Source organism: Panthera tigris, chromosome A3 (genome assembly GCF_018350195.1).
Source record: "Panthera tigris isolate Pti1 chromosome A3, P.tigris_Pti1_mat1.1, whole genome shotgun sequence".
NCBI classification, from domain to species: domain Eukaryota; kingdom Metazoa; phylum Chordata; class Mammalia; order Carnivora; family Felidae; genus Panthera; species Panthera tigris.
The window spans coordinates 22,665,203-22,690,227 of NC_056662.1; the positions used below are offsets into that span (position 1 = coordinate 22,665,203).

General features: G+C 48.2%; 1 protein-coding gene and 1 long non-coding RNA gene across 6 annotated transcripts in view; one reads left to right on the top strand and one right to left on the bottom strand.

Annotated features, from left to right (window-relative positions):
- Nucleotides 1–543: 543 nt before the first annotated feature.
- On the bottom strand, nt 544–14,453 carry TGIF2 (TGFB induced factor homeobox 2). 5 transcript variants are annotated; one of them, XM_042980468.1, is made up of 3 exons: nt 14,380–14,453; nt 10,498–10,723; nt 544–1,900 (listed from the first exon to the last, which is right to left on the bottom strand). In XM_042980468.1, exons 2-3 carry the CDS (start codon nt 10,687–10,689, stop codon nt 1,379–1,381), a joined length of 714 nt encoding a protein of 237 aa, XP_042836402.1. In that variant the 5' UTR covers nt 10,690–10,723; nt 14,380–14,453; the 3' UTR covers nt 544–1,378. The 5 variants fall into 5 exon arrangements, with proteins under 5 accessions (XP_042836402.1, XP_042836400.1, XP_042836403.1 ...); XM_042980466.1 differs by lacking the exon at nt 14,380–14,453 and adding an exon at nt 14,151–14,303; XM_042980469.1 differs by lacking the exon at nt 14,380–14,453 and adding an exon at nt 14,244–14,293.
- LOC122237214 overlaps nt 14,393–25,025 on the top strand; it is a 48,932-nt gene continuing 38,299 nt past the window's right edge. The window contains exons 1-2 of the long non-coding RNA XR_006215492.1: nt 14,393–14,984; nt 16,428–16,518. This is a non-coding gene — a long non-coding RNA (uncharacterized LOC122237214). The remainder of the gene's footprint in view (nt 14,985–16,427; nt 16,519–25,025) is intronic.

Genomic DNA, 25,025 nt, shown 5'->3' on the forward strand with positions numbered 1-25,025 from the left:
AAAATGGGGAGCAGGGAGAAGAGTAAGACCAACTATGATTTGTTTCACTGTGAAGTTCAGGGCAGAGGCCTCTGCAACTCCAATTTAAAAAAAAGGTGCAACACAAAGACACAGTGAACAGGCTTCATAACCGATTTCCAGCCCCAGCCTCCTTAAAAGGCAGTTCCTCAGCAGCTGGGGGCACCATTCCTTACTTCTTCCAGGAATAGTTTCTTGCCACCATCGTGGGAAAAGCTGCCCACTTGAGTCGGCTACAGGGCTTCCTGACCAGTAGATGGCTCACTTCTCTCCAAGTAGGAGCTACCGGGAGCTTTTGACATTCTGGTCCCACTAATCCAAGTTCTTAAAGGTATTCAAAACTCAGGCTGCAGGGCGAAGCTTTCAAGGATAAAGAAGGGGAAAACATTAAAGAGGAAAAAAAAAAAAATCAACAACCAAAAAACCCACTGCCTTGGTCTAGCTTACTTCCCCCATTCCCCAAAATATAGTAAAAAAAAATAAAATAAAATAAAAATAAAAACACCCCCCACCCCCCCCCCCAGAAAAAACCCACCTCTCTGGTTTTATCATCCTTCTCTGCTCTGTGCTTAGAAGGTTTGGTCAGATTCTCTGTTGGACCCTCTCTTTATACTTAAGAAGGCTTTATTCCCTTCTGTGCCTGATGCAGAAAAGCCAAAGCCCCAGATTTTTCTTTTTTTGGTAAATCAAAACAACAATACAACAATGTTTTGCAATTGAGAGTTAGCTGGTCCCCAAAATAAAAATACTCCTTCCTTGTAAAACACCAGTTGCAGTGGTGCATGGTTCTCAGTTCATCAGACTCCATCACGCAACACACTCACTCCCCACACCTGGGCTAACTACTCCATTAATGCAAACCCCAGCAAAAAGGGAAAAATAAACACAAAGTTTAGTGAAAACCTAAACATTCAACTGGAGTCAGTTCTGTTACATCTTCTGGGTTCCTCTTCTCTTTTGTTCACACTTACGAACTTGGAATGTCCACACTTGGCTTAACAAAAAAGAGGCCCAGCTCAGGGGCATAGGTCTGAATGTAGTAGGTTTCCTGTGCCCAGCCTAGGAAAGCAGGCTGGAACAAAGGTGTCCTGGGCATTCTCTGGAGAAGCAGCAGCAGCACCATGCCTGTCTCCGATCTCAGTCTCATCACTGAGGAGGCCTGGAGAAATGGCAGTCAGCAGAGAGGTCCCCATTGCAGTGCAGTGACACCAGCTGGCATCTCCCTGCTGAAGACCTCTGGACAGAGGAGATGACCCCGATGTTTGGCAGTGATCCAAAGAAAACCCTCTGTATGAAAGGGAACCAAAATGGAAACCCAGGACAGCTGGCTCGAGCCTCGAGCACCCCTTTTGGCAGATGCCTACTTGGGGTTTTCAGAGACTAAGGGGATAGGAGTGTGCAGTAAGGGGGGTGATGGGTCCTGCTGCTTCTGAAGCTCCATCTCAGCAGCCCTCTGTAGCGCCACCTCCACCAGCAGCTGGAAGCTACTGAAGTCCTCCTTGTCCTGCTCTGGGGGTGTGGGCGGTGGTGTGTTGAAGAGTCCACCTGTGGGGCTTCCGGCTTCAGCCCTGGTCAGTAGGGTGAGTGTGTTGCCAGGGCTCACCAGGGGCTTCCGAGGCTCCAGCTCCCCTTGTGGGAAGGGGGCTGCTGGCTTTTCCCCCTGGCCTGGGTGGAGTGGCATGGAGCACACAGACAAGGAGAGCACATTGGTGGGGGCCGGTACAGACACAGCCAGCACTGAGGGGCTGCTGCCACGGGGCAGGGCCACATCTGAGGCCTTACCCCCGCGGCGAGAGATGGTGAATTGGTTGGGGTCTTTGCCATCCTTCCGAAGCATGTCTGGTAGAAGCCGCCGCCGGGCGTTGATGAACCAGTTACATATCTGGAATGCGTAGGAGTCTGTGGTCAGTTCACTCAGTCGAAACCAGCTATGAAGCACCTAAGTTCCTAGCCCCAAAAAAACACAGCAGCCAAACAACAGAGACACAATCCCAGCCCTCAGACACATTCGTGTTAGGAATTGAGAATTGAAGTCATCATACAAGTGAATATAAAATTGCAACTATGATTCAGCCAATGAAGGGAAGGTCCAGTGGAGGGGACAATAATGGGAAGACCCGATCTAGTCTTTGGGGACTCAGGATAGAACTGACAGAAGCAGGCAGGGCTTATCCCACTGGCCAGAACACCAGGAGAAACCACTAAAGGGCCTCAAGAGTGGCCTGACCTACATTTCACACTGTAGATTCTTCTCCTGACCCTTGTCTCTTCTTCCAGTTTATCAACAGATATTCACCAAGCAAGCACCAGCTGCTATAGGGGGCAAAGACAGGAACCTTCTCCCCCTTACCTCCTATGTGCTGGGATATTGGGAACTGTGTGGGCTGCAGTAATGCCTAACATTACTGTTTACTGAATGGATCAAAGGCCCAGCTTTCCTTAGGGCTCCTGTACCAGTTTCTTTCTACCCCTGCTTATCACCTTTCTCGGCCCATCCCCAGGACAAGCCCCTGGGTACCTTCTTTCTGTGGACTCTATCTGCCTCTACCCAGCCAATCGGACAACCACCTATGACAGGAGCTGGTGCCTGCAGTTGGCATGGCTCCTTGCCCAGCAGGCTGCAGCTGTACCCATTCCACAGGTGCAGGGACCACTAGGCTCCTGGCCCTGTCAGGCTGGGAAAGATCCTGGTCAGGACAGATCCAGAGCCTTGTGGCTTCTCTTTCCTCTCCATTCCAGCCTGGTGTGGGGGGATTTTCATTCATTTTTCTTCATCTCTGTGGTCTTCCCAGTACACGTGAGCACACACACAACACAAGTCATCAGCGACACTGGCTGACCTGAATGCTCTACAACTGCAGGGGAGCCCCAGAGAGAGGTAAGGCTGAACGGCTGGGCGCGGCAAAGGAAAGGAACAAGCACCTTTGATACCAAGTATCATGCCAGCCATCTCACTTGTGTTATGTTTTTTTTTTTTTAACGTTTATTTATTATTGAGAGACAGACACAGAGTGTGAGCAGGGGAGGGGCAGAGAGAGGGGGAGACACAGAATCCGAAGTAGGCTCCAGGCTCCGAGCTGTCAGCACAGAGCCCGATGTGGGGCTCGAACTCACGAACTTCGAGATCATGACCTGAGCCGAAGTCGGACGCTTAACTGACTGAGCCACCCAGGTGCCCCTCACTTGTGTTATGTTTAATCTGCATACAAGCCTGGAAGGCAGTGAGCAGTGTCCCTGAAGTACTAAAAAGGGAACCAAACTCTTGAAAGACAAAGAATTTGCCCAAAGTCACACAGACTCCAAGTGTAGAGCCAGGTCCCCTGGCTTTAGGGCCCCTATTGCTGCTCTTACTGTGCTTTGCTGTGCCTTACCAAACAGAACAGATAACTGAATAATCATGATCATAATCCTAAAACCAATCAGGTGCTGTTCTGAACATTTCTCATCTAATTACTCATTTATTCTATAGCTTATGAGACAGATTCTGTGATGATCACTTTATTTGAACCAGTGAACAGAAGCCCTGATCAGAGAGGGCTTCAGTAACTTGCTCAAGGTCACCAGTTTGAAGGCTGGACTCTGTTTCAAGCAATCCCCACTGCCAGGTGAAGAGACCGAAGCCTTCTCTGCTTGCTCAGATGCTACCATTTCTGCATCCTGCAGCTGCCTTCCCTGCTACCTGTGCTACCAGAGGATACTGAGCCTGCTCACCTTAGCTCTGCATGCAGGGGAGATGGTCAGGTCACAGTGACCTGGGTCAAGTGAAGTAGGGATGAGCATTTCTGTTGAGAAAGCAGTCTTGGGGAGGGGAGCTTAGGCGTTTACTAGCAGCTGTGTGGGCACCTAGCCCCTAGCTGCGCCTCCCATTTTGGCTTAGAATTCTGGGAAAAGAACAGCAGAAAAACACCCCCCGCCCCCACATATACTTTTCCACATGCTCACCCTGGTCCACAGAAAACTTGGCAGCATACTGTCTGTTTTGTCTTCTCATCCGATAGAAATGCACAGCTGAGGGGGGCCGGGCAAGGGCAGGACGCCTGAGTGCACCACTAGTGCCAGCTGTGAGGGTAGGCTATCAGGATTCTCTGTAGCCCCTTCCAGCTGCCCAACCCATGCCCAAGTCAGGAAAAGAGTGTATTTGGCTTGCCCCCACTCAAGGTCCTTGGGGAGTTGGTAGGGAGAATGCCAAGGTGAATTCTGTCATTGATATGGCACAACACAGGCTGGGTGCCTGAAAGCCTCTCTCTACCATAAAACAGGGCCCTATCTGAAAGCCTGCTGTCCTGCCAGTATTTTTTTTTTTTTTTTTTTTTTTTTTATCAGTGGCTGGGATGAAGAATGTGGGAGGAATCACTGTGGCAAATGGGAGTTGAGGGGGGGAGCACCAGGAAGCTGATGAAGGCCATGAGGATCAGAGGAGGGCCTTTGAAGAAGGCAACACAAGTGCTTTAATTTTAATGTCTTTTCAACTGTGAAAGAAACAAAAGGGAGTAAGTGAAGGGCATGGAAAAGACCTTCCCTAAACATCACTGTACCTTCAACGTGTGTTGTGACCACCCATACCCAGGTGTTCTTAAAGTCATGTGGCTATCAGAATCCCCTTGAGGGGGACTTAAAAAAGTAACTATCTTGGGGTGCCTGGCTCACTCAGCTGGAAGAGTATGCGACTCTTGATCTCCCGGTTGTGAGTTTGAGCCCCACATTGGGTGTGGAGATTGTTTTAAAAAACAAACAAAACAAAAAAACACTATCTCTCATCTGCTCTATAGATCCAGTGATGGTGGCAGGATCAGGAATGTGTTTTTATTTTTATTTCTTTTAATGTTTATCTTTGAGAGAAAGAGAGTGCGAGCGCGCGTGAGCGTGGGGGAGGGGCAGAGAGAGGACTCAAACCCACGAACCATGAGATCATGACCCGAGACAAAGTCTGCCGCTTAACTGACCTAGCCACCCAGGTGCCCCAGGAATGTGTATTTTTAAACAAGCTCCCCCAAGTTCTGCTTCCCCGGGCTCGGGAACCAATGGTTTAACCTCCCCCCTCCCTCACCCTCCCTCCAGCTTTGGGAAAGGCTTCTCTTAGGAAGCTGCATTTGAATGGAGTCCTAATGGACTTCAAGGAATGGGGAGCTCAGCTGACCCCATATTGGTGTCTTTTTTTTTTATACCAATTACATTGGTAGTTAATTACACTGAATTCTTAGTTCACTAAATATTGTCTTCCCTCCCCACAGGACCCTACCCAAGGGCAGGGATAGTGCCTGTTCTACCAGTTTCCAGCACACAGGACAATCCCATCAGTAATAGAGTGAAAGAGTGGGGCCTGAGCCCCCTCTGCCAGGTTACCCTTCCCTCCCCAATAGGCAAACAGCCCCTGAGAACAGTCAGAAACCACAGCAATAAAGTGGGCTTATAGGGTGTCACAGGGACCAGTGAAAACCCTTCAAAAATGACTTTTTTTTTTTTTGGTCTTACCCTCCCAACTGCCTAGCCCCAGGCCAGTACCAGCAAACCAGTTAGTTAAATGACTCATTGACTTGCTAATGAGATTGCTCCTGGGCCAGTTAAAGGAGACAATCAAAAGAGCTGTCCCCAGGGAGAGAGAAAACAAGCTTGGCAAAATGCTGATGCTTGTTGAAGCCAGGTGATTGGTACCAGGAGTGCATTAGAATATTTTCCTTTGTGGATATTTGCAAATGTTAATAAACAGCAAAATTTTTAAAATTAAATATAGGAAAAAGAGATGCCTCCAGGGACTTAAGGCAATTTTTCCCAATTGAGGGGCCCCTACATTTCCTTACTTTTGAGGTTCCGCCTGTTGACATTTCCAGGACTTCTTCATTTTCCATCAATTCAACAATTATTTACTGAGCACCTACCAGATACCAGGCATTGAGCTAAACACTTGGGATCCGGTGATAAGTAAGACTTGGCGTCTGGAGTTTGGTGTGTTCTAAAAAGCAGTTATAGTTCATTGTCCAAATGCTGACTCAGTCCTGGTACTGTGGGAGCACACATCTCCTTTGAGGGTTGGGGGTCTCCCTGGTCAGTAGTGGGAACAAAGCGGTCTGGGGTACTGATCAGTGTGGCATGAATATGGGGGGAAGGGATGAGGCCCGCTCTGCAGACACGGTCAAGTAATATTGTCATTAGGTTGGTAAGACTCATTGAAGGGTTTGAAATAGAGTGACAAGTGGTGTAGGAAAGCCATATTATAGAAATATTTAAGGGGCGAATGTTTAGGATTTGGTGATTGACCAAATGAGCTGAGAAAGGGCAGTTGAGGGGAACCCCTTAGAAAGGGCAGGAGGCAGCTTGGAGAAGCTTTCCAATCGAGAAATCTGAGGTGCCTGTAAGACCACCAACCAGAGGTGTATGGATAGGGGCCATTTGGGATTCATGGTATAGTTTCCACCAAGGGCCACATGGTCCCCACTGCTCCTTAACTCTCAGCATGACTCTAGAGCAGGGAGGCCACCAATGGAACCTTTCCCACCAGAACACGCCAGGATCCAGGTGCCCTTCCTCAGAAGTTTCCAAAAGCAAATCCTTGCCCCAGACCTGTATTTCTCTAAATGGGATCAGGGATATATCCTCCAGGGATCCACTAGTTCTCACAAGAAGGTTTAACTTTATGTTTCCATTCTGATCTCGAGTAGGAGCACCATGGCCTCTGGTAATCCAGACTTGCTCAACTCCAGAGTCTGTGCCTTTTTCATACTACAACACCACAGCCCAGTCAGCCAAACACCATCCCTACCTACCGTTTTACATTAATGCAGTTAGATAGAGTCTCATTGGTTTGATATTTATTTACTTTGGAAAACTGGTTATTTGACAATTTATAGGAGCAAAAGCAAGAAGTTTTTTTTTTTTTAACCCAGTTTTATGTTTGTATGTGCTTAAACGATAATGATAATAAAAATGTTTCAAGTCAACATGACAGGAGGAAGCGGGCCCATGAAAAATAACTTCTTTAAAAGAAACTGGCATATTACTCAGATATAAGAAACAGTGACCCTGACAAAAAGCAATTTCAATACAGTATGATGTGTGGTTTGACAGCACAGGTATGAGGTGTACCAGGAATACACAGCAGTGGCCTCAAAGCCAGGCAAAGAATGCTTTCATGAGGAAATGCTTAAATGGAGTGTGCCAGTTCAGAAAAGTCAGGAAGAAGCCACAGGAGAAGGCCCAGAGGCACAGAGGTCCGAAGGTTCACAGGTCTCAGAGAAAGGAAGGACTGAGAGATGAGGCTGATGAGCTCTTGAGTTTAGACTCTATCCAGAGGACAATGGGATCCATGGAGTGTATGACATAATCAGATTTATACTTGTGTGTTCAAGAGAATGGGCTGAGGGGAACATTTCTCTACTTGTTAGATGTTAGATAAGATGCTGTCCATTTCATGAACCGATTAGTAAACCCAATTCATGGGGCGCCTGGGTAGCTCAGTCAGTTAAGCATCAGACTTTGGCTCAGGTCATGATCTCACTGTTTCATGAGTTCAAGCCCGCCTCGGAGTCTGTACTGACAACGTGGAGCCTCCTTGAGATTCTCCCTCTCTCTCCCCTGCTCAAGCTGTCTCTGTCTCTCTGAAAAATAAATAAACTTAAAAAAAAAAGAGAGAGAGAGAGGTGAGAATAGACTGAGGGAAAAAGGCTGGAGGCAGAAGACCAGCAAAGAGCCTATCTAAGTAATCCTGGTTCTCAGGTTCCAGCCTTTGGCCTGTGTTGTTCTACATCTCGTAGTTCAAGTCCACTTCTTCTGGGAGGCCTTTTGAAGCTCCAGACTGGCTTAGAAGCCCTGCCTGGGTCTCTGCTGCCTTTGTCCCAGCAGTGATCACTTTTTGCAAACACCAATGGCTAGGTCTTCCCTAAATTTCCCATCCTAGACTAGATATTCCTTGAAGGTAGGGATGTGTCTGGTTCCTTTCTGGGATCTCAACTGTAGTTGGGAGTGCTCAGTGGTATACCATGAAATACTAGGCACTGCTACTAGACATGTGGGGTCAGTCCAAGACCTATGATCTAGGAGAGATGAGGATAAGAGCAGAAACACCCACTCTGTGCTCACTTCACAGTGAGCCTTGAATTTGTCTTCTCCGTTCCTCCCCCTTATGGGCTATGAAAGTGCCAACAATCATCTCCCTTTCTCAGTTGAGGAAATGAGGCTCAGGAAAAGGCAGTGGACCTGGCCAACGTCCAGGCTTCCTCTTGTGGAGAAGATGGGATCTGAGTCAGGGTCTGTAATTCTAGAGCCTTTCTTGCAGACAGACTCCCATTAACCACTACCCAGAAAGTATAAAGTCAGGTGACAGGAGTTCTAAGGGCTGAATACTCACCATGAGGCATCATGGAGGAGGGATGGGAGCTGGGAAGAGATGGGAGGTTCAGAGTAGAGTCAGGGAAGGAGGGAGAGACAGCATCATAGATTGAAGTAATAGGCTAGGAAAAGACAGAGGTAGAACAGGTGGCAGAGGGGCTTAGGGTGAGGCTTAGCTGGCTCATGACGGAAGCACTGGGGTCCAGTGGGGTAGGGGGTGGGCCTTCGTTAGGCTGAGGGACCGCTCTGTGTCTCTCAGGTAGGTGAGAGCCAAACTGGAAGCAAAGTAGTGGTAGTCCAGGGTGTCCTGCCTCAGCACTTTGAAAACAGAACCACACCTACATATCAGCAGTTGGGGCAGTTCAAAGGAGATAATACCTTGCACTCTGACAAAAAGTAGATAACACAATTTTCAGATACGCTCATGTGCAAGGTTTACAAAGCACTTACTTTGTTTCTCTTTCTTTTTTATTTTATTTATTTATTTTTTTTAATTTTTTTTTTCAACGTTTTTTATTTATTTTTGGGACAGAGAGAGACAGAGCATGAACGGGGGAGGGGCAGAGAGAGAGGGAGACACAGAATCGGAAACAGGCTCCAGGCTCCGAGCCATGAGCCCAGAGCCTGACGCGGGGCTCGAACTCACGGACCGCGAGATCGTGACCTGGCTGAAGTCGGACGCTTAACCGACTGCGCCACCCAGGCGCCCCTCTCTTTCTTTTTTAAAGTTTATATATTATTTTGACAGAGACAGTGCGAGTGGGGGAGGGGCAGAGAGAGAGAGGGTGACAGAGAGAATCCTAAGCAGGCTCCGCACTGTAAGCTGGGAGCCTGATTCGGGGCTTGAACTCAAGGAAACTGTGGGATCATGACCTGAGCCAAAACCAAGAGTCAGACACTTAACTGACTAAGCCACCAGGTGCCCCTATTTTCTTTCTTTCTTCTTTTTTTTTTTTTTTAAAGATTTTATTAAAAAAAATTTTTTTAACGCTCATTTATTTATTTATTTATTTATTTTTAATGTTTTATTTATTTTTGAGACAGAGAGAGACAGAGCATGAACGGGGGAGGGGCAGAGAGAGAGGGAGACACAGAATCTGAAGCAGGCTCCAGGCTCTGAGCCATCAGCCCAGAGCCCGACGCGGGGCTCGAACTCACAGACTGCGAGATCGTGATCTGAGCCGAAGTCGGACGCCCAACCGAGCCACCCAGGCGCCCCAACGTTCGTTTATTTTTGAGAGAGAGACACACACACACACAGACAGACAGAGTGCAAGCAGGGGAGGTGCAGAGAGGGAGACACAGAATCCAAAGCAGGCTCTAGGCTCTGAGCCGTCAGTGCAAAGCCCAACATGGGCCTCCAACCCATGAGCTGTGAGATCATGACCTGAGCCGAAGTTGGATGCTTAACTGACTGAGCCAACTAGGTGCCTCAAGATTTTTGGGGCACTCTCTCCCTCTCTCTCTGCCCTACCCCCGCTCGTGCTCTGTCTTTCTCTTTCTCTCTCTCTCAAAAATAAATAAACGTTAACAAAAATTTTTTAAAAATTTATTTTTAAGTAATCTCTATACCCAACCTGGGGCTCGAACTCACAACCCCAAGATCAAGAGTCGCACATTCCACTGGCTGAGCCAGCCAGTCAGCACTTTCACATCCAATTCTGAATCTGCTCCTTATTAACAATTCAGGCAGGGGAAGATTCTAATCCCCACTTTACAGATGAGAGAAATCAAGATGTCTACAGCTCCTATGTAGCAGAACTGGGTTTTGAACCCAGAACCTCTGAATTCTCTGCCCTTTCCTTGACCGTGATCCCAACTCATTTTTTAACCACACTGCAGACCACTAGCTGCCTTTTTACAACCAAGTCACTATCCAAACACTGCTCTGGGGCTGGAGGCCAAATCCCAAACACTCAATGCCTTCTAGCCTTCCCATGGCCTTCATTGTTAATGACATCAAGACTTTAATAATGACGCCTTGCCTCTTCAGAACTCTCCAAAACTGATATCTAGCTCAAGGACTTCATGTCACTGTCTTCCCGTGAGGCAGGGAGGGGGAGGGGGGTGGAGGCAGTTCCTATGGGGTCACAAAGTGCATTAGTGACAGGGCTTAGACAGGACTAGAACCCAGGTCTCCCGCTGCTTGCTTCTTACCTGCAGCACTGACAGGTTGGTCTGTCCAGAAAGGCTCAGCTTCTCCTGTTCTGAGGGGTAGGCGTTGTAGCGATGCAAGTACAGCCAGTCCCGGAGGATCTTCACTGACTCTTTGGGCAGGTTCCCTCTGCGCTTCCTCTTGCCTGCCAGGGAGAGGAGGCCTTCATCCTCACCCAGATCACTGTCTGACATGGTGTCTAGGGGCTAGGCTGGACCTTGGGCAAGCCTGGAACAAGTGACAAAGGGGATGGGGACATTATTACCACACATTGCCTCTCACCCTTTCCCTGTCCCCCAACACATCATTATTAGAACTTGGGACACCAGAAATGGGGGAATAGCAAATCAAAGTCTCAGGCTATACTATGGCCTGGGCAACCTAGAAGGGATGAGTCCAAGATGCCTCCATTTCATGGGGCCAGTAGATGACTACTGAAGTAAATGGCAGCTTATTAATAAGCAGTACTGGACTAGAAATAATTATAGCTACCACTGGAGTCTGTTTTCCATGCTCTGTACTGAGCACTTCACACTTATTATCTCATTCAATCCTCACAAAGCCCTTGTTAAGAGAGATACTACTATTGTCATTTTATAAGTAAGATAACCAAGGCCCAGAGAGAAAGCCCTTAACTTAAACAGGTGTCATGAGATCCAGTAATTTCACTCCTAGGCATCTTCCAAAGAGAAATGAAAAACTTACGTTCACACAAAGCCTTCAACAGAAATGTTTACAGCAACGTTACTCGTAATAGCCAGAAGGTGGAAACAACCCAAGTGTCCATTGACGGAGGAATGGATAAGCAAAAATGTAGTCCATCCACACAGTGGAATATTATTTGGCCACAAAAAGTTGCTAAGTCCTGATCCACATTACAGTGTGGATGAGCCTTGAAAATATGCCAAGTGAAAGAAGCAAGTCACAAAGAACACATATGATTCCAACTTAATGAAATATTTAGAAGAGGCTGGACGGGAAGAGAAGGATGATAGCTAAAGGGGTATGGAGTTTCTTTTTAAGGTGATAAAAATGTTCTACAATTGACAGTGGTGGTAGCTACATAGTTGTGAATATACTAAACCATTACTTGTTTGCTTTAAATGGGTAAGTTGTATGGTATGGGAGTTACATCTCAAGAAAACTGTTATGAAAAAAAAAAATTACAACTCCAGGATATGGTATGGAAATATGGTTTGGACCAAGGTTTGCCACCATCACCAACCAACTCCTCTCAGACCTCCGAAGTCTATACCATCTTGCTGCCCAGGTCTGGAAAGTCTATTAATCACCATGTCCCTACAGCAATCCACATAACATTTACTGCACCTACTGTGTACCATGCAGAGAAGAGTGTTGAGTCATCCCTATTGGTTGTCTCAGACATTCTCCTTTGTCATCTAAGCCCCTGGCTTGGTCCATGAATCAACTCCTCAAAAATTCAGATAAATGAGCAAGGCTGGGCTCTGGTTTTCCCATCTTGGCTATGTGACCTTGGCAAGTATGCTCTCCTCTCTGGGCTTGAGCCCCCTCTTCACCTGTCAAATGAAGGAAGGTGTTTCTCTAGACAACCCGACTCAGTTGCTCATCCCCCTGACAAACTTCTTGTTCACACATGCAAAAGAGATTTACATTTTAAAACCAAAAGTTCCAGGGCAAGCTAATGCCAGAATCTGGAGGCTCCTCCCTCCTCAGCCTTTTAACAGCTACCCAGCAGGCTGGGCCAACAGACTCTGGCATCTCCCAGGTTTTGTTTCCTCGACTTGGGCCAGAGCCCAGATATCTGGGCTGGCTAGGCCAGGCTTTCGAGGGAAGGGTCTACCCTCCCAGCCAGGCCACCTGGAGGTGAGACAGGCATTGGTTAGAGGTGCCACTCCTCAGAGAACACCAAGAGCAGGCTGCTTTCTGAAGTCAAGTTTCTGAGGTCTAGCTGGCTAGGGCAGCTGGGATCTGGGCTCGGGGATGCAGCTCTGGCAAGCTATGAGAAGTTTACTCAGGGTTATCTGTACAAATTCCACCCTGGCTACCAGCCAAGTCCCAGTCTGCAGGGTTCCCGAAGTGGCCCACGGAGATGACCCTTCAGTCTACACAGACCTCTCTCCACTGGTGTCCTGCACTCCAGTTTACAATCCCGGAGGTTCCAACATACACCGCCCCCCACCCCCAACGAGACAGACACACACGCCCTCACCACCAGGCAACCTTCTTAACAGCGCTGAGATAACAGGCACCAAACCATCGCTGAGCTCCTAGAACCACCATGATTTTCACCGACAAACACAGCACCCACATAGTTTACTGAATCCCACGTCCAGCACGAACAACTGGTACCCACGACACAGCCCAATTCCTGGATACATGCCTACCCACAAACTCCAACCGACCCGCCCACCCACGAACTCTGGGGAAACTCCAAACGTCATCACACCAGCGATCAATTCTTACCCCAACTGGCCTGTGGCAGCACCCTCACGACAAGACACCGGGTGCACCCTCCTACACACTCCACGACGCCGACCTGCGGCCACTCCCGAACGGACTTTCTGACAACTCCCACAGCTCGCCCCGACACTCCCCCGGCCGCGCACTCAAGCTGCATTCCCAGCAGTTCACACAAAGCGCGCAGCCTCCCCCGCGGCCCAGACCTAGTCGGAGCACATGGCTCCCGGGGCGGCGGGGAATCGGCCTGCGCTAGGGGCGCCTGCACCCCTCAGCCCCCTACCCCGCGCCAGACGGCACCCCCGCTTCCCCTCGGACCCGAAATGTGGTGGGGCGGGGGCTCTGGAAGAAAGAAAACTCACGTGTCTGTCCCGGGGCAGGAAAAAGTTTGGTTCCCACCCCCTTCCCCCGCCGCTCGGCGCTGGCTGACTCTTCGGGGCGCGGGGATGGCCGAGCCTGCGCGCTCGGCTTTGTGCTCCGAACTCGGCCCGGAGGGGGAGGGGAGGGGGCTGGGCTCCCACCTCCGCACCGCCCCCCCCAGCCCTGCGCCCAGACTCCATGTTGGCCGCCCCCTGCCCGGGAGACTGCGCGCTTCCCCAGCGGGAGGCTCGGCTCACGCTCGGCTGGCCCGAGGGTCCGGACGCACACAAACTTTCTTCGGGTCGCCGGCCCCACGCGCCTTGCTTCTTTGGCCCGCCTGGGAGTGACAGATGCCTCCGAGACAGACTTTCCTTTGTTCCAGGAAAGGGGAACTCGCGCGGGCTCCCCAGCCCCCCAGCCCCGGGCCCTTCTCGCTGCCCCCACCCGCAGCTGTCACTCTCGACGGCCCCCACCTCGGCTCGGCCGCGGTGGGGGGGTGGGGGGGCACTGCCGGCGGTTAGCAACGTGCACTTTTTAAACCAAACAAACCCGCCCCCCGCGCGCTCACCCCGGCCCGGGGCAGGGGCGGCCCTCTCACAGGCTGGGATCGTAAGGAGCTGGGCCCCCCAGAAGGGCCCCGAGAGAGCTTCCAACCGGGGGGGAATGGGACAGTCCCCCCCCACCGGCCCCCGCTCGCACCCCGCAGTCGGGGCTCACAAACACCTGAGCTCACACACCCACACTCTCAAGCGCCAGGACGACGCCCCCTCCCCCGCCCGGCCGAGAAAAAGAAACTTTCCAAGTTGTCCGCGCGTCCCCCGCCCGCCTCTGTCTCCCTCCTGCGCCCCGCACTGACTTTTCGGAGCGGCTTTTCCGTCCACGCGGCCCCGGGCTTGGTCCCGGGCGTCCTGGCAGGGGGCGGGGGGCGCCGGGAGAGCGCGCCGCGTACCTGCCGGGCCTGACACTCGGCCTGACAGCTCGCGGCTGGAAAGCACCTCGCGGCCTGACGTCAGATCCCCTCTCCTCCCCCCCCCCCCCCGCGCTTTCCTCGCCCTCCCCCACCCGCCGGGAGGGAGAAAACAAACTTTGTGCGGAGCTCGGCGAGCTACGCCCACCTCCCGCGGGGCGGGCTGTCGGCGGCCAGGGGCTTCGTCCCGCCCACCGCTCCCGGAGGGGGCGGGGCCGGGAGGGCACCTTCTTCCTGCGCCCACCCCCACCCTCAGGAATGCCACATGGCCTCTGAGGAGGAGTGGTGGGAACCCTTCCTCCTGAGAGTCCGCTTGGGGGCAGGAAGTGGCCCGTTCCTTCTTTCGTAGAGCGTTTCCGGAGCGCCTACTGTGTGCTCTGCGCTGGGAGTGCGGGCCGTTACGGAGGGGAGAAGTCATGCAAAACCTGACGCGTGTGGGAACGCTCCCTCCGCCACATCTCCCCCCGGCGGTGGAATTGTTCCCATTGCACCGAGAGGAAACTGAGGCCTGGTTAGTCCGGGGATTTCCTCCTAGCTGGTGAGGACCTGGCTCTGAATGCGACGCCTCTTCTGCCCTCAGTGGCCGGTAGAGTCGGGTAGAAGGCTGCCTGGGACACAACCCCAAAGCACGTAGCTCCTGGGTCTAGGACACGAGTGGCGGCCAGAGGTAAAAACAGCGCTTAAGGAGTGTTTGTAACACAGCGATGGCGAGCGAGACCCCTGGTGTGTACCATCCCGACTAATCCTTGGGTTATGGGGTTGGTCCTGTTAACGAATCCGCTCCTGGTTTACCCATGAGCTGCAGAGGCCTCTAGACTTGGCTTCTTGTCACACAGTCAGCTAGTGTCATTCAGCCCAGGAGGGTCGGACAGCGGAGCCCAGCCCTTTGCCCACTGAGGCAGACCACCTGACTGGAAACCCCCAGCAGTGCTCGCTGGTTTCTCTTTCCTCTGTCCACCACTCCCAACCCAGCGTGTTCCTTTTGGTATTCTCCAGCGGCGCTAGCACTCTCTTCTCTGCGCTTTGCTGTGTACCACAAAGTGAAATGCCTGTTGACCGGACCCCCTTGGCTTTCCCACCAGACTTTGTATCCCCCAGAGCGCGGCAGCACGGAGTCAGCCTAAATCTGGGCAAGGCCTTTTCTGGGCCTCTGGGTCCTCATCTGGTCCCAGATATCTAGGACACTTGAGCAGCCTTGTAATGGCTTTTGGTCTTAATTAAACTTTAGCAGAGAAGAAATCCGAAAACAAAAATCAAGTTTTTCTCTAATAGGCCTTAAGCCAGTCCGAATGCTGATAAAATGACTGTGGAGGCTCACCTGGTTTCCCCACTGAAGCCAGATTTTCCTGCAAACTCTTAGAACCTAGTTGGCCACACTACCCTCCTCACAGCAGCACTCAAAATGTGGGTGCCACCACCCAATGCTCACCATTTCACAGATGGGGAGACAGAGGCCCCAAATGATTTCTTGGGGGAAATGGTGCTCTGCCTCTGAGGGAAGGGAGGCTTGGGAGTCTTGGGTAAAGGTGAAACAACTGGGCCCTGGTCATTAGGCTCAAAGACACGGGAGCCTATGGGGCAGGAATGTTCAGAAGAGGGGGCCTGGAAGGGGAAATGGGTGCAGCCAGGTGAGCCCGGAGGAGGGACTCTGTCCCCAGCACTCAGTGCCAGGGATTGCGGTCCAGTGTGTGAGGGCCATACTGCCCATTTGGGGAAAGCCACTGGGACCTGGGCTACAGCCCAAAGACCTTCTTGCAAATTCTGCCAGTGGCAGCCCCCGGGACCATCGCTTCCCAAGGCTTGTGCTAGGGGAGGTGCGCTGGGACAAGTAGAAGGCAGCAGTTCCTTCCTCCTGCAGCAGGGCCACCTGGAAACTGGATAATGAAGCAGCTTGAGGAGCCCCTCCCCAGACTTCCTGGAGGCAGAGGGGAAGGGCTGGGAGGTAAAAGGAGGCTGGTTGTGTGTCACGATGGCATCTTGTAAACAGATTTCCCCAGGTGAAGCCTAAATACCCAGTGGAATTTGAGAATTACCACATGTTTTTCAACTAGTATCAGAATTTAAGATGCATACATCTTCTAATCCAGTAAGCGAATTTCCAGGAATCTATCTCGAGAAATAATCCCAGAACAAAGATAAATGCTTATATGAGATTGTTCTTTGCAGCAGTGTTCATTCTGGTGGAAGACTCCAAACAACTACATGCCCTTCACCAGGAGCTGACTGCTTCACAGCAACTCTGGGATGTTGTAATGGGGTAAGTCTGTGCACACTAACCTAGGGGATGGCCAAGGTGTATGTGTTATGACAGTTTGCAGTATCCCAGCAAGAAGGGACTTTGGATATACTTGGTAACTTTTATGGGAAAGCCTTTAATAACTGGGCAGTTATTCTTATGTCATTTTCCTCTTCAGTTTTGCTACCCCCTCTCCCCTTTTCACATATGAAAAAAACTGGGTCCCTGAGAGAAGAAGGGACTTGCCTGATAATGAAGCTGGAGTCCTGACTCCTGGGGCAGATCTGGGGTGGGGTCTGGATGGGAAGGACAGGTAGGTTTGGCATCAGTGCCTGTGCTCCCCTGGTTGCCTCCAGTGGGCCATTTTAGGAAGAGCTCCAGGAACTCAAGACCCCTCAGGCCAGAAAAGGGACTGGATAGGTTACATAAAGCAACTGCTGCTATACTGGAAAACCCAAATGAGAGACTGCTGTCGATGGGGCTCCCTGTTCATTATACCTATTTCTAGTGAACTTGGTTATCACATAGGTTCAAATGAATGTCCTGTAAGTCCACATTGTCCTTTATGCCTGGGGTTGAAGGAAGTGGGGAAAGGGACCAATTTTCACCTGGAGTCAAAGGGAGTCAAGGCTAGATCTGGCAGCATAAAGGAGATGGGGTTCTGTGGGGTGGAGGGAAAGAATCCCGAAAAGGCCAGGGTCAGTGAGTAATTCAGGAAACAGTGGAATTGGTCAGCTGGTAGGGCCTTGAAGGCCAAGGGGCACAGAATTTAGATTTGGCATTGTGGGCAGTAGGGAGCCCTGCAGGTTCCTGAGACTGGCTGAGAAGAGATAGGAAGTGATTGGAGGTAGGGTGGTCAGGTGAAACAGCTCTGAGTAATTGAGGCCAAATTGGTGGAGACCTGTCTCTGAGGGCTAGGAGATTTGTGGCTCTCATGTGAGGTTCAGCAACTCTTCGTCTAATTTGGGCTTCAGCTTACCAGCATCTTCCTTTTTAAAAAGACTTGTATTTTTTGTTTGTTTGTTTGTTTTTTGTATTTTGTTGATCAACCACGATTTGCATAGCTTTCTCCTAGTTTTGGGTATTCATTCACCTAATTTTTGAGTGCTAAGTGCTTGACAGGCTGTGTGCTTAAAGCTGGGGAACCCACTGCCTAGGCTGTCAGGAAAGGTTTGGGCAACAGTGCCGGCTAGTAGAAAGGGTATGGGGTTTGGGATTTGGAGCTACTAGCCAGGTGATGTAGGCATATCATCCATACCCTGTGAGCCTCAGTTTTCCCTTCTGTGGAATCATGCAGCTTTCGTGAGGCTCAGAGAAAATAATGGTTGGGAAAGCCCTTTGTGAATTACTTTCAGTGCGTATAGAAGAGCAGATACCATTATCAGTGTCTTAGCTCTGTCTCTAGTGGCTGTGTGGCATTTGACAATCTGAGTTCCAGCTTCTTCATCTGAGAAATGAGAGGGTTGGACATGACAATCCTAAAGGTCTCTTCCTTCTTTGGCATTCTCCCATATATGGTTTAAATGATTTTTGAAAGCAACATATATATAAATGCTTGTTTGCCCACCACTCTTTTATTTTCATCTTTTTTTTTAAGTTTATTTTTTTATTTTGAGAGAGAGAGAGAGGGAAAGAGAGGGAGAGAGTCCCAAGCAGGCTCCCCAGTGTTAGTGCAGAGCCTGATGCAGGGCTGGATCTTACCAACCGTGAGATTGTGGCCTGAGCTGAAACTAAGAGACGGATGCTTAACTGACTGAGCACACAGGCGCCTCTGTTTTTATCTTTGCTGGTTTAAGTACTGGGGAATATTACCTAAAAGTTGTATATATCTGCATGGCTTTCTTAAATAGCCAGGCTAAGCTTTGTTCTAGTCATGCTTCATTATCTGATTGTCTTCCTGTGCAAACAGTTTGCATCACAGCGATATTTCAGATGGGCCGAAGTTGTTGCATTTGAATGCAGGGATGTTGGTGGTGGCCTGGATGTGGCAGTGACCTGCATGTAGGCATACCACAGTCTCTTCACTTGATGCCCTCTGGCTTCTAGACAAAGATTAAGTAATGAGTGTTGTGGTTTTAATTTGGGGATTAGGAAAATCCCTTTTGATTTTCTGGCAGTCTATCCTACCTGTGAGCTGCTGGCTGTGGTACTTCCAGTCATGGCTATAGAAGTCAGCCAGTCAGAGTTGGCTGTTGTGGGACTTGGGAGACTTAATGACTGTATTTTTCTTCATTTCTTTTATTAGGGTTGGTGTGATAGGATAGATGGTGATAACATTCATTTGGCAAGGTTTCATCTTTTTATATGTGGGAATTTTCTTCTCCTGGAGTATATTTTTAATTACAAAAGCAATATACTGTGTTAATTAGAGCAAATTAATCAATGCAGAGGCATATAGAGAAAAAGTGAATAACCTCCCCCTTCATTCCCACTTTCCAGCATCAGCAGTACTAACAGGTATGTATTCTTACTTGCCTTTCTCCACGTTCCTGTTCATGTAATCGCGTGCAAATACACATCCTAAGAGGTGTTTTCTCTCTTCCCTCTTATTTACATTCTCCCCCCAGTTTCGACAGGGTTGAAATTAACATTTCATACATAAATATCTTTGCAATTTTGAATTTCCTGAAATAGATTCTCTAAAGTGGAATTACTGGGACAAAGAGTAAGAATGGATATTTTTGTGGCATAAACCCGAAATACTCTCCATGGCAGTGTTTTTAGTGACTGAGTGCTTGTTCACCCAGGTCCTGAGACACAGGAGGTGTTAGTGATTTTGTGTGAATCTTTGCCCGTTTGTTGGCTGAAGAATAGCTTTTGGTTCTTTAAAAATATCTGCATTTTTTATTATTTGTGAGATTGAAGATCTTAATATTTCATAAATGTTGGGCATTTGTCACCTGTGTATTATCTGCACATCTTTTGAGTTTGTTTCTGACTTTCAAGCTCTTTTCAGTAGGAAGAATGCTTAACCCTTGTTTACATTTGTTGCAGGTAGGCTTTTCTTCTCCCCAAGATTATTGTTTGCCTTACATGTTTCTAAGCTGAGTTGGTTTTGTTTTATTTATTAAAATAAATTTTTTAAAAATGTTTATTCATTTTTGAGAGAGAGAGAGAGCATAAGCAAGGGAGGGGCAGAGAGAGATGGAGACACAGAATCTGAAACAGGCTCCAGGCTCTGAGCTGTCAGCACAGAGCCCGACGTGGGGCTCAAACTCCCGAGCTGTGAGATCATGACCTGAGTTGAAGTCGGATGCTTAACCGACTGAACCACCCAGGAGCCCCAGTTTTGTTTTATTTTTAAAAAATAATTATTTATTTATTGTAAGTAGGCTTTACGCCCAACATGGGGTTTGAACTCACAACCCTGAGATCAAGACCTGAGATGAAAGCAAGAGTCGGACGCTCAACCGCCTTAGCCACTCAAGTGGTCCTTTTATTTATTTATTTATTTATTTATTTATTTATTTATTTTTGAAATTTTTTTTAACGTTTATTTATTTTTGAGACAGAGAGAGACAGAGCATGAACAGGGGAGGGGCAGAGAGAGAGGGAGACACAGAATCTGAAACAGGCTGCAGGTTCTGAGCGGTCAGCACAGAGCCCGACGCGGGGCTCGAACTCATGGACCGTGAGATCATGACCTGAGCCGAAGTCGGACGCTTAACTGACCAAGCCACCCAGGCGCCCCTATTTATTTATTTTTTAAGTAAACTCTATGCCCAACGTGAGGCTCAAACTCACGACCCTGAGATCAGGAGTCACATGCTGTACTGACTGAACCAGCCAGGTGCCCGTTTTGCTTGTTTATGTTTAAACTTTTCACTTGGTCAAATGTCAGTCTTTGTGATGTTGTTCATTGCTTTTGGGCTAAGAAAGAGTATTGATGATCAAAAGGTACTCACTTATACTTTTTGGTTTTGTTCCTTGAAGGCTTAATTTTTTTTTTTTAATTTTTTTAATGTTTATTTATTTTTGAGACAGAGAGAGACAGAGCATGAATGGGGGAGGGTCAGAGAGAGAGGGAGACACAGAATCTGAAGCAGGCTCCAGGCTCTGAGCTGTCAGCACAGAGCCCGATGTGGGGCTCGAACCCACAGACCGCGAGATCATGACCTGAGCCGAAGTCGGAAGCTTAACCGACTGAGCCACCCAGGCGCCCCTTGAAGGCTTAATTTTTAATATTTAACCCTTTACTGCACCTGGAATTTATTTTGGTTTACAGTGTGAAGCTTAGAATCCCCATAACTTTTTTTTTCTAAATGGCATACATTTCTCATTCTCTCTCCTGTCTTCTTGGATGTGTGATGTCACCTTTTCCAAGGCAGTGAGTTCTTTTTTATTTTTGAGAGTGAGAGTGTGAGCAGGGGAGGGGCAGAGAGAGAGGGGGACAGAGGATCCAAAGCACAGACCGGGCTCTGTGCTGACAGCAGAGAGTCAATGCAGGGCTCAAACCCACAAACCATGAGATCATGACCTGAGCTGAAGTCGGATGCTCAACTGACTGAGCCACCCAGGCGCCTCGGCAGTGAGTTCTTATACTGTGTGTCATGGTATCATCATGGAGGAGGTATCTTGAGGCTACTACTGTGGAGGAGGTAAAGACAGATTTTGGCCAGGGAAGGAAAGCCTTTGAATTGAGATAATGACTCTTACGCCTTAAGGACCCTTACTTGCTCTTTTCTCTTCCAAGGCCCTGGAAGGGGTCATATATTTCTATAAAATGTACAAAATTAAGCAGTTTTCACTGTAATCAGTTAAGACCACTGTCTTATTCCAGGATGACTTCCCTCCTCACTGTTCTCCTGTTAAGTGACCATGTGTTAGTCTTGGCTGTTTTTTGGATCTGGCTGAAGGTTGAGTTTGAATGCACTTAGTTTGGGTTTATTGGTTTGTGTGGTTTGCAGTCACCTCCATTAGTGGTTCACACATGTCCTGGTATAGCAAAAGCTGTCATGACACAAGGTTGCAGGAACAGAGGTAGTATCCCTGTAGACAGGTGTCCCACAGCATCTGCACCAGAAGTGCATAAGGAAGATAAGCAAGGTTTGAAACATCTGGAGTCAGAAGCTGGTCTATGGAAAATTCTTCCAGTCACAAAGACTGTAAAAATAGAAGCAAAGGACTCCATTCTTACCAACACTTATTAAAAATGGAAGTTTCCTTCTGCCAAGAATGTACTTGAAAACGCAATGTATACAGTTATAAATGAACATGTTAGGAGAAAGACTGAGTCATCTTTATTTTCTCTCTATAATGTGGTATTACAAAACCCTTCTCATATGAAGGACCATCAGAGAATATGGCCCAAAAAGTAGGAAAAATGACTTACAGAGGTATTTCAGGCAGTTAATAAAAATACAGTGTTATTTTTCTGGATTTTGTGATGTTTGTGATATTTGTTAGTTTTTAAAAACTTTGTAGTTTGCTATATTTTTTTCTCATTTTTGAAGAGTTATTCACATTTTACCCAAATATTGTGTATTTAATTTTACATTCTTTTTCTTAGTGAAGGCCTCCCCCAAATTATGTAAGTTTCAGGTCCCACAAAACACAGATGAGCCTTCAGTCCTCAGGATGAATATCTTGGCAGGATTGAGACTTATCTCTTCAGAAGATCTGGGTATAATTTGTCCCTCCTGGCCTTTTGGAAAATGAAATTTCTTGCACTTTACCCTGATTTTGACACTGAAATAAAACCTTCCTTTTTTTTTTTTTTTTTTTTTTTAAAGTTTATTTATTTATTTAGAGAGGGTGCATGGTTCTGGTGGTGGTAGCTGAGGGGCAGAGAAGGGGAGAGAGAGAATCCCAAGCAGGCTTGGCACCACAAGCACAGAGACTGATGTGGGCTTTGAACTCAGGAACTGTGAGATCATGACCTGAGCCAAAACTAGGAGTTGGACGCTTAACTGACTGAGCCACCCAGGTGCCCCTGAAATAAAACTTTTAAAAGAGGTCATTAAGTGAATGATACTTCATGCACTCTGTTCTTCACTTTGCCTTTTTCACTTAAGAGCATATTTTAGACCTTTCTCTCTTTTTACTTGAAGAGCTTCCTGGTTCTTTTCAGGAATTACCTCTTATCCCCTTGTGTGGACAGACCACATTTTGTTTATTCATCCATCAATAGATGCTCAGGTTCTTTCTACCTTTTGGCTATTGTGAATAATGCTGCTATGAACATGGTATACAAATATCCGTTCAAGTCCCTGTTTACAATTATTTTGGGTATGTATCCAGAAGCTTCATCAGGTTTTGAAGGCATTACTGTGCTGTCTCTCAGCTTTCAGTATTGCAGTTGGGAAGTCCCAAGTCATTTTGAATACTCACTGATTCTGTGTATGTGACCTACTTTTTCTTCTTTAGAAAATTCTAGAATCTCCTCTCATCCTTTGTGGACTGGAATTTCTTGATGAAATACCCTCATAGGAGTCCATTTTTCCCATTTTGCTGGGAGCTCTGGGAGTTGAGTCGGGCATGGAAGCCCAGGGGCAGGTCTCCCCACTTAGTACCATGAGCTTAGTGCTTCTCTGGCAGTGTTCCCAGAGCTGAGTGGGGGAAGATGGCTGAGGGTCTGGACATCCTCAATAGTTAACACATAGATTTTTGTATAATCCCTCTGTTGCTGGTGCCTCTCTGACTCCTGTGCCTCGTGTCCACCTGTCCAGGGATCTTCTTCTATTCTCTCCTAAAAATACATTTTTAAAAATTTATTGGTTTTTTAAAGTTTATTTATTTATTGACTGAGAGAGAGAGAGCGCGCGCACACATGCACAAGTGGGGAAGGGGCAGAGAGAGAGGGAGAGAGAGAGAATCCCAAGCAGGATTGTCATGGGGCTCAAACTCCCAAACCGTGAAATCACGACCTGAGCCAAAATCAAGAGTGGGATGCTTAACCTACTGAGCCACTCAGGTGCCCCAAGTTTATTTAGTTTGAGAGAGAGAGAGAGAGAGAGAGAGAGAGAGAAGGGAAGCAGGAGAGGGGCAGAGAGAGAGGGAGACAGAGAATCCCAAGCAGACTCCCTGCTGTCAGCACGGAGCCTGGTAGGGGGTTTCAAAACCACGAACTGTGAGATCATGACCTGAGCTGAAATCAAGGGTCAGGATCAACTGACTGCGCCACCCAGGTGCCCCAAAATAAATTCTGATCTGCCAGGGTTTAGGTTGCAGCATGAGGGGATGGGGTGGAGAGTGTAGGGAGGGGATCTAGAAGTCTGTGTTTTGATTTTTTAAGATGCTTTTTAAACGCTCTTCTACCAATCTTCCTAAAGAAACCCTCCCAACCTCACTTTTATGCCCCTTTCTAGAGGTAGCACTGATTTCTGAGCCTTTTTTTAAGGTTATTTATTTAAAAAAATTTTTTTAACTTTTTTATTTGTTTTGAGAGAGAGAGAGAGAGACACACACACACACACACACACACACACAGGGTGTGAGCGGGGGAGGGGCAGAGAGAAAGAGAGGGAGACAGAATCCGAAGCAGGCTCCGGGCTCTGACCTGTCAGCATAGAGCCCGATGCAGGGCTCAAACCCATGAACCACGGGATCATGACCTGAGCCAAGGTTGGATGCTTAACTGCCAAAGCCACCCAAGCACGCCCACTTTTTTTTTTTTTTTTTTTTTTTTTTTTAAGTAGGTTCTATACCAGTGTGGAGCCCAGCGTAAAGCTTGAACTCACAACCCAGAGATCAAGACCTGAGCTAAGATCAAGGGTTGGATGCTTAACTGACTGAACCAGCTGTGCTGGCTTTTGGGATTTTTGTCCTTTGCAGAGCTTGAATATTCCCAGGAGAATTCTCTGAACTGTATTCATATAACCGAAGTGTTTTTTCCTATAAAATCACTTTAAGGTCACGTTCAATATATATATTTTAAAATACAGATGTTTCCCTCTGCCTTCTGTAGAGCCATTTAATGGCTGCTTTTGTTGTCTTTACTTCTTTGGCTTCTCAAGGGTCAGGCTCTGTCTACTTGGTCAAGCTCCTCAAGGGATTTCCCTAAACCCAGACTAACTTAATAGTTAGATAAGAAAACTTCCCACCCGGCTCCGAGTGCTAGGTTTATTGTCCTGACTTGCTGCTGTGGGTGGGTGAAATGTTGGCATTTCCTGGGCATTTTGATTATTTGTGAGTGCAGATTATTTGATGCCAGGACTTTCTAGAAGAGTCTTGGAGATCTGTGATGCTGAGAGAATCATCAAACTGAGGCCCAAGGAGAGCCTATAGCAAGCGGTGGAGGCAGTGCTCAAGCCCTGGCCTGGGATGCACCCTGGTCCTGGTGGACCCTTGCTGGGTGTACTTTGGGTCATTCCCTTCCCCTCCCTGAGCCTCACTTCCCATATGGGAAATGGGAGTAACAGCACTAACCCCTTACAAGGCTACCGTGAGAGATAAGTGCCAAAATGCTTCTTCTTCTTTTTTTTTTTAATTTTTTAAATGTTTATTTATTTTTGAAGGAGAGAAAGAGTGTGAGCAGGGGAGGGCAGAGAGAGAGAGAGAGAGAGAGAGAGAGAGAGAGAGAGGAGTAC

Bases quoted from the DNA above. Each gene is read 5' to 3' on its own strand.
- TGIF2 (XM_042980468.1), bottom strand. From the start codon at position 10,689: ATGTCAGACAGTGATCTGGGTGAGGATGAAGGCCTCCTCTCCCTGGCA. The intron at 1,901-10,497 runs GTAAGAAGCAAG...TACGCATTCCAG, and splicing joins CCAACCTGTCAGTGCTGCAG to ATATGTAACTGGTTCATCAA.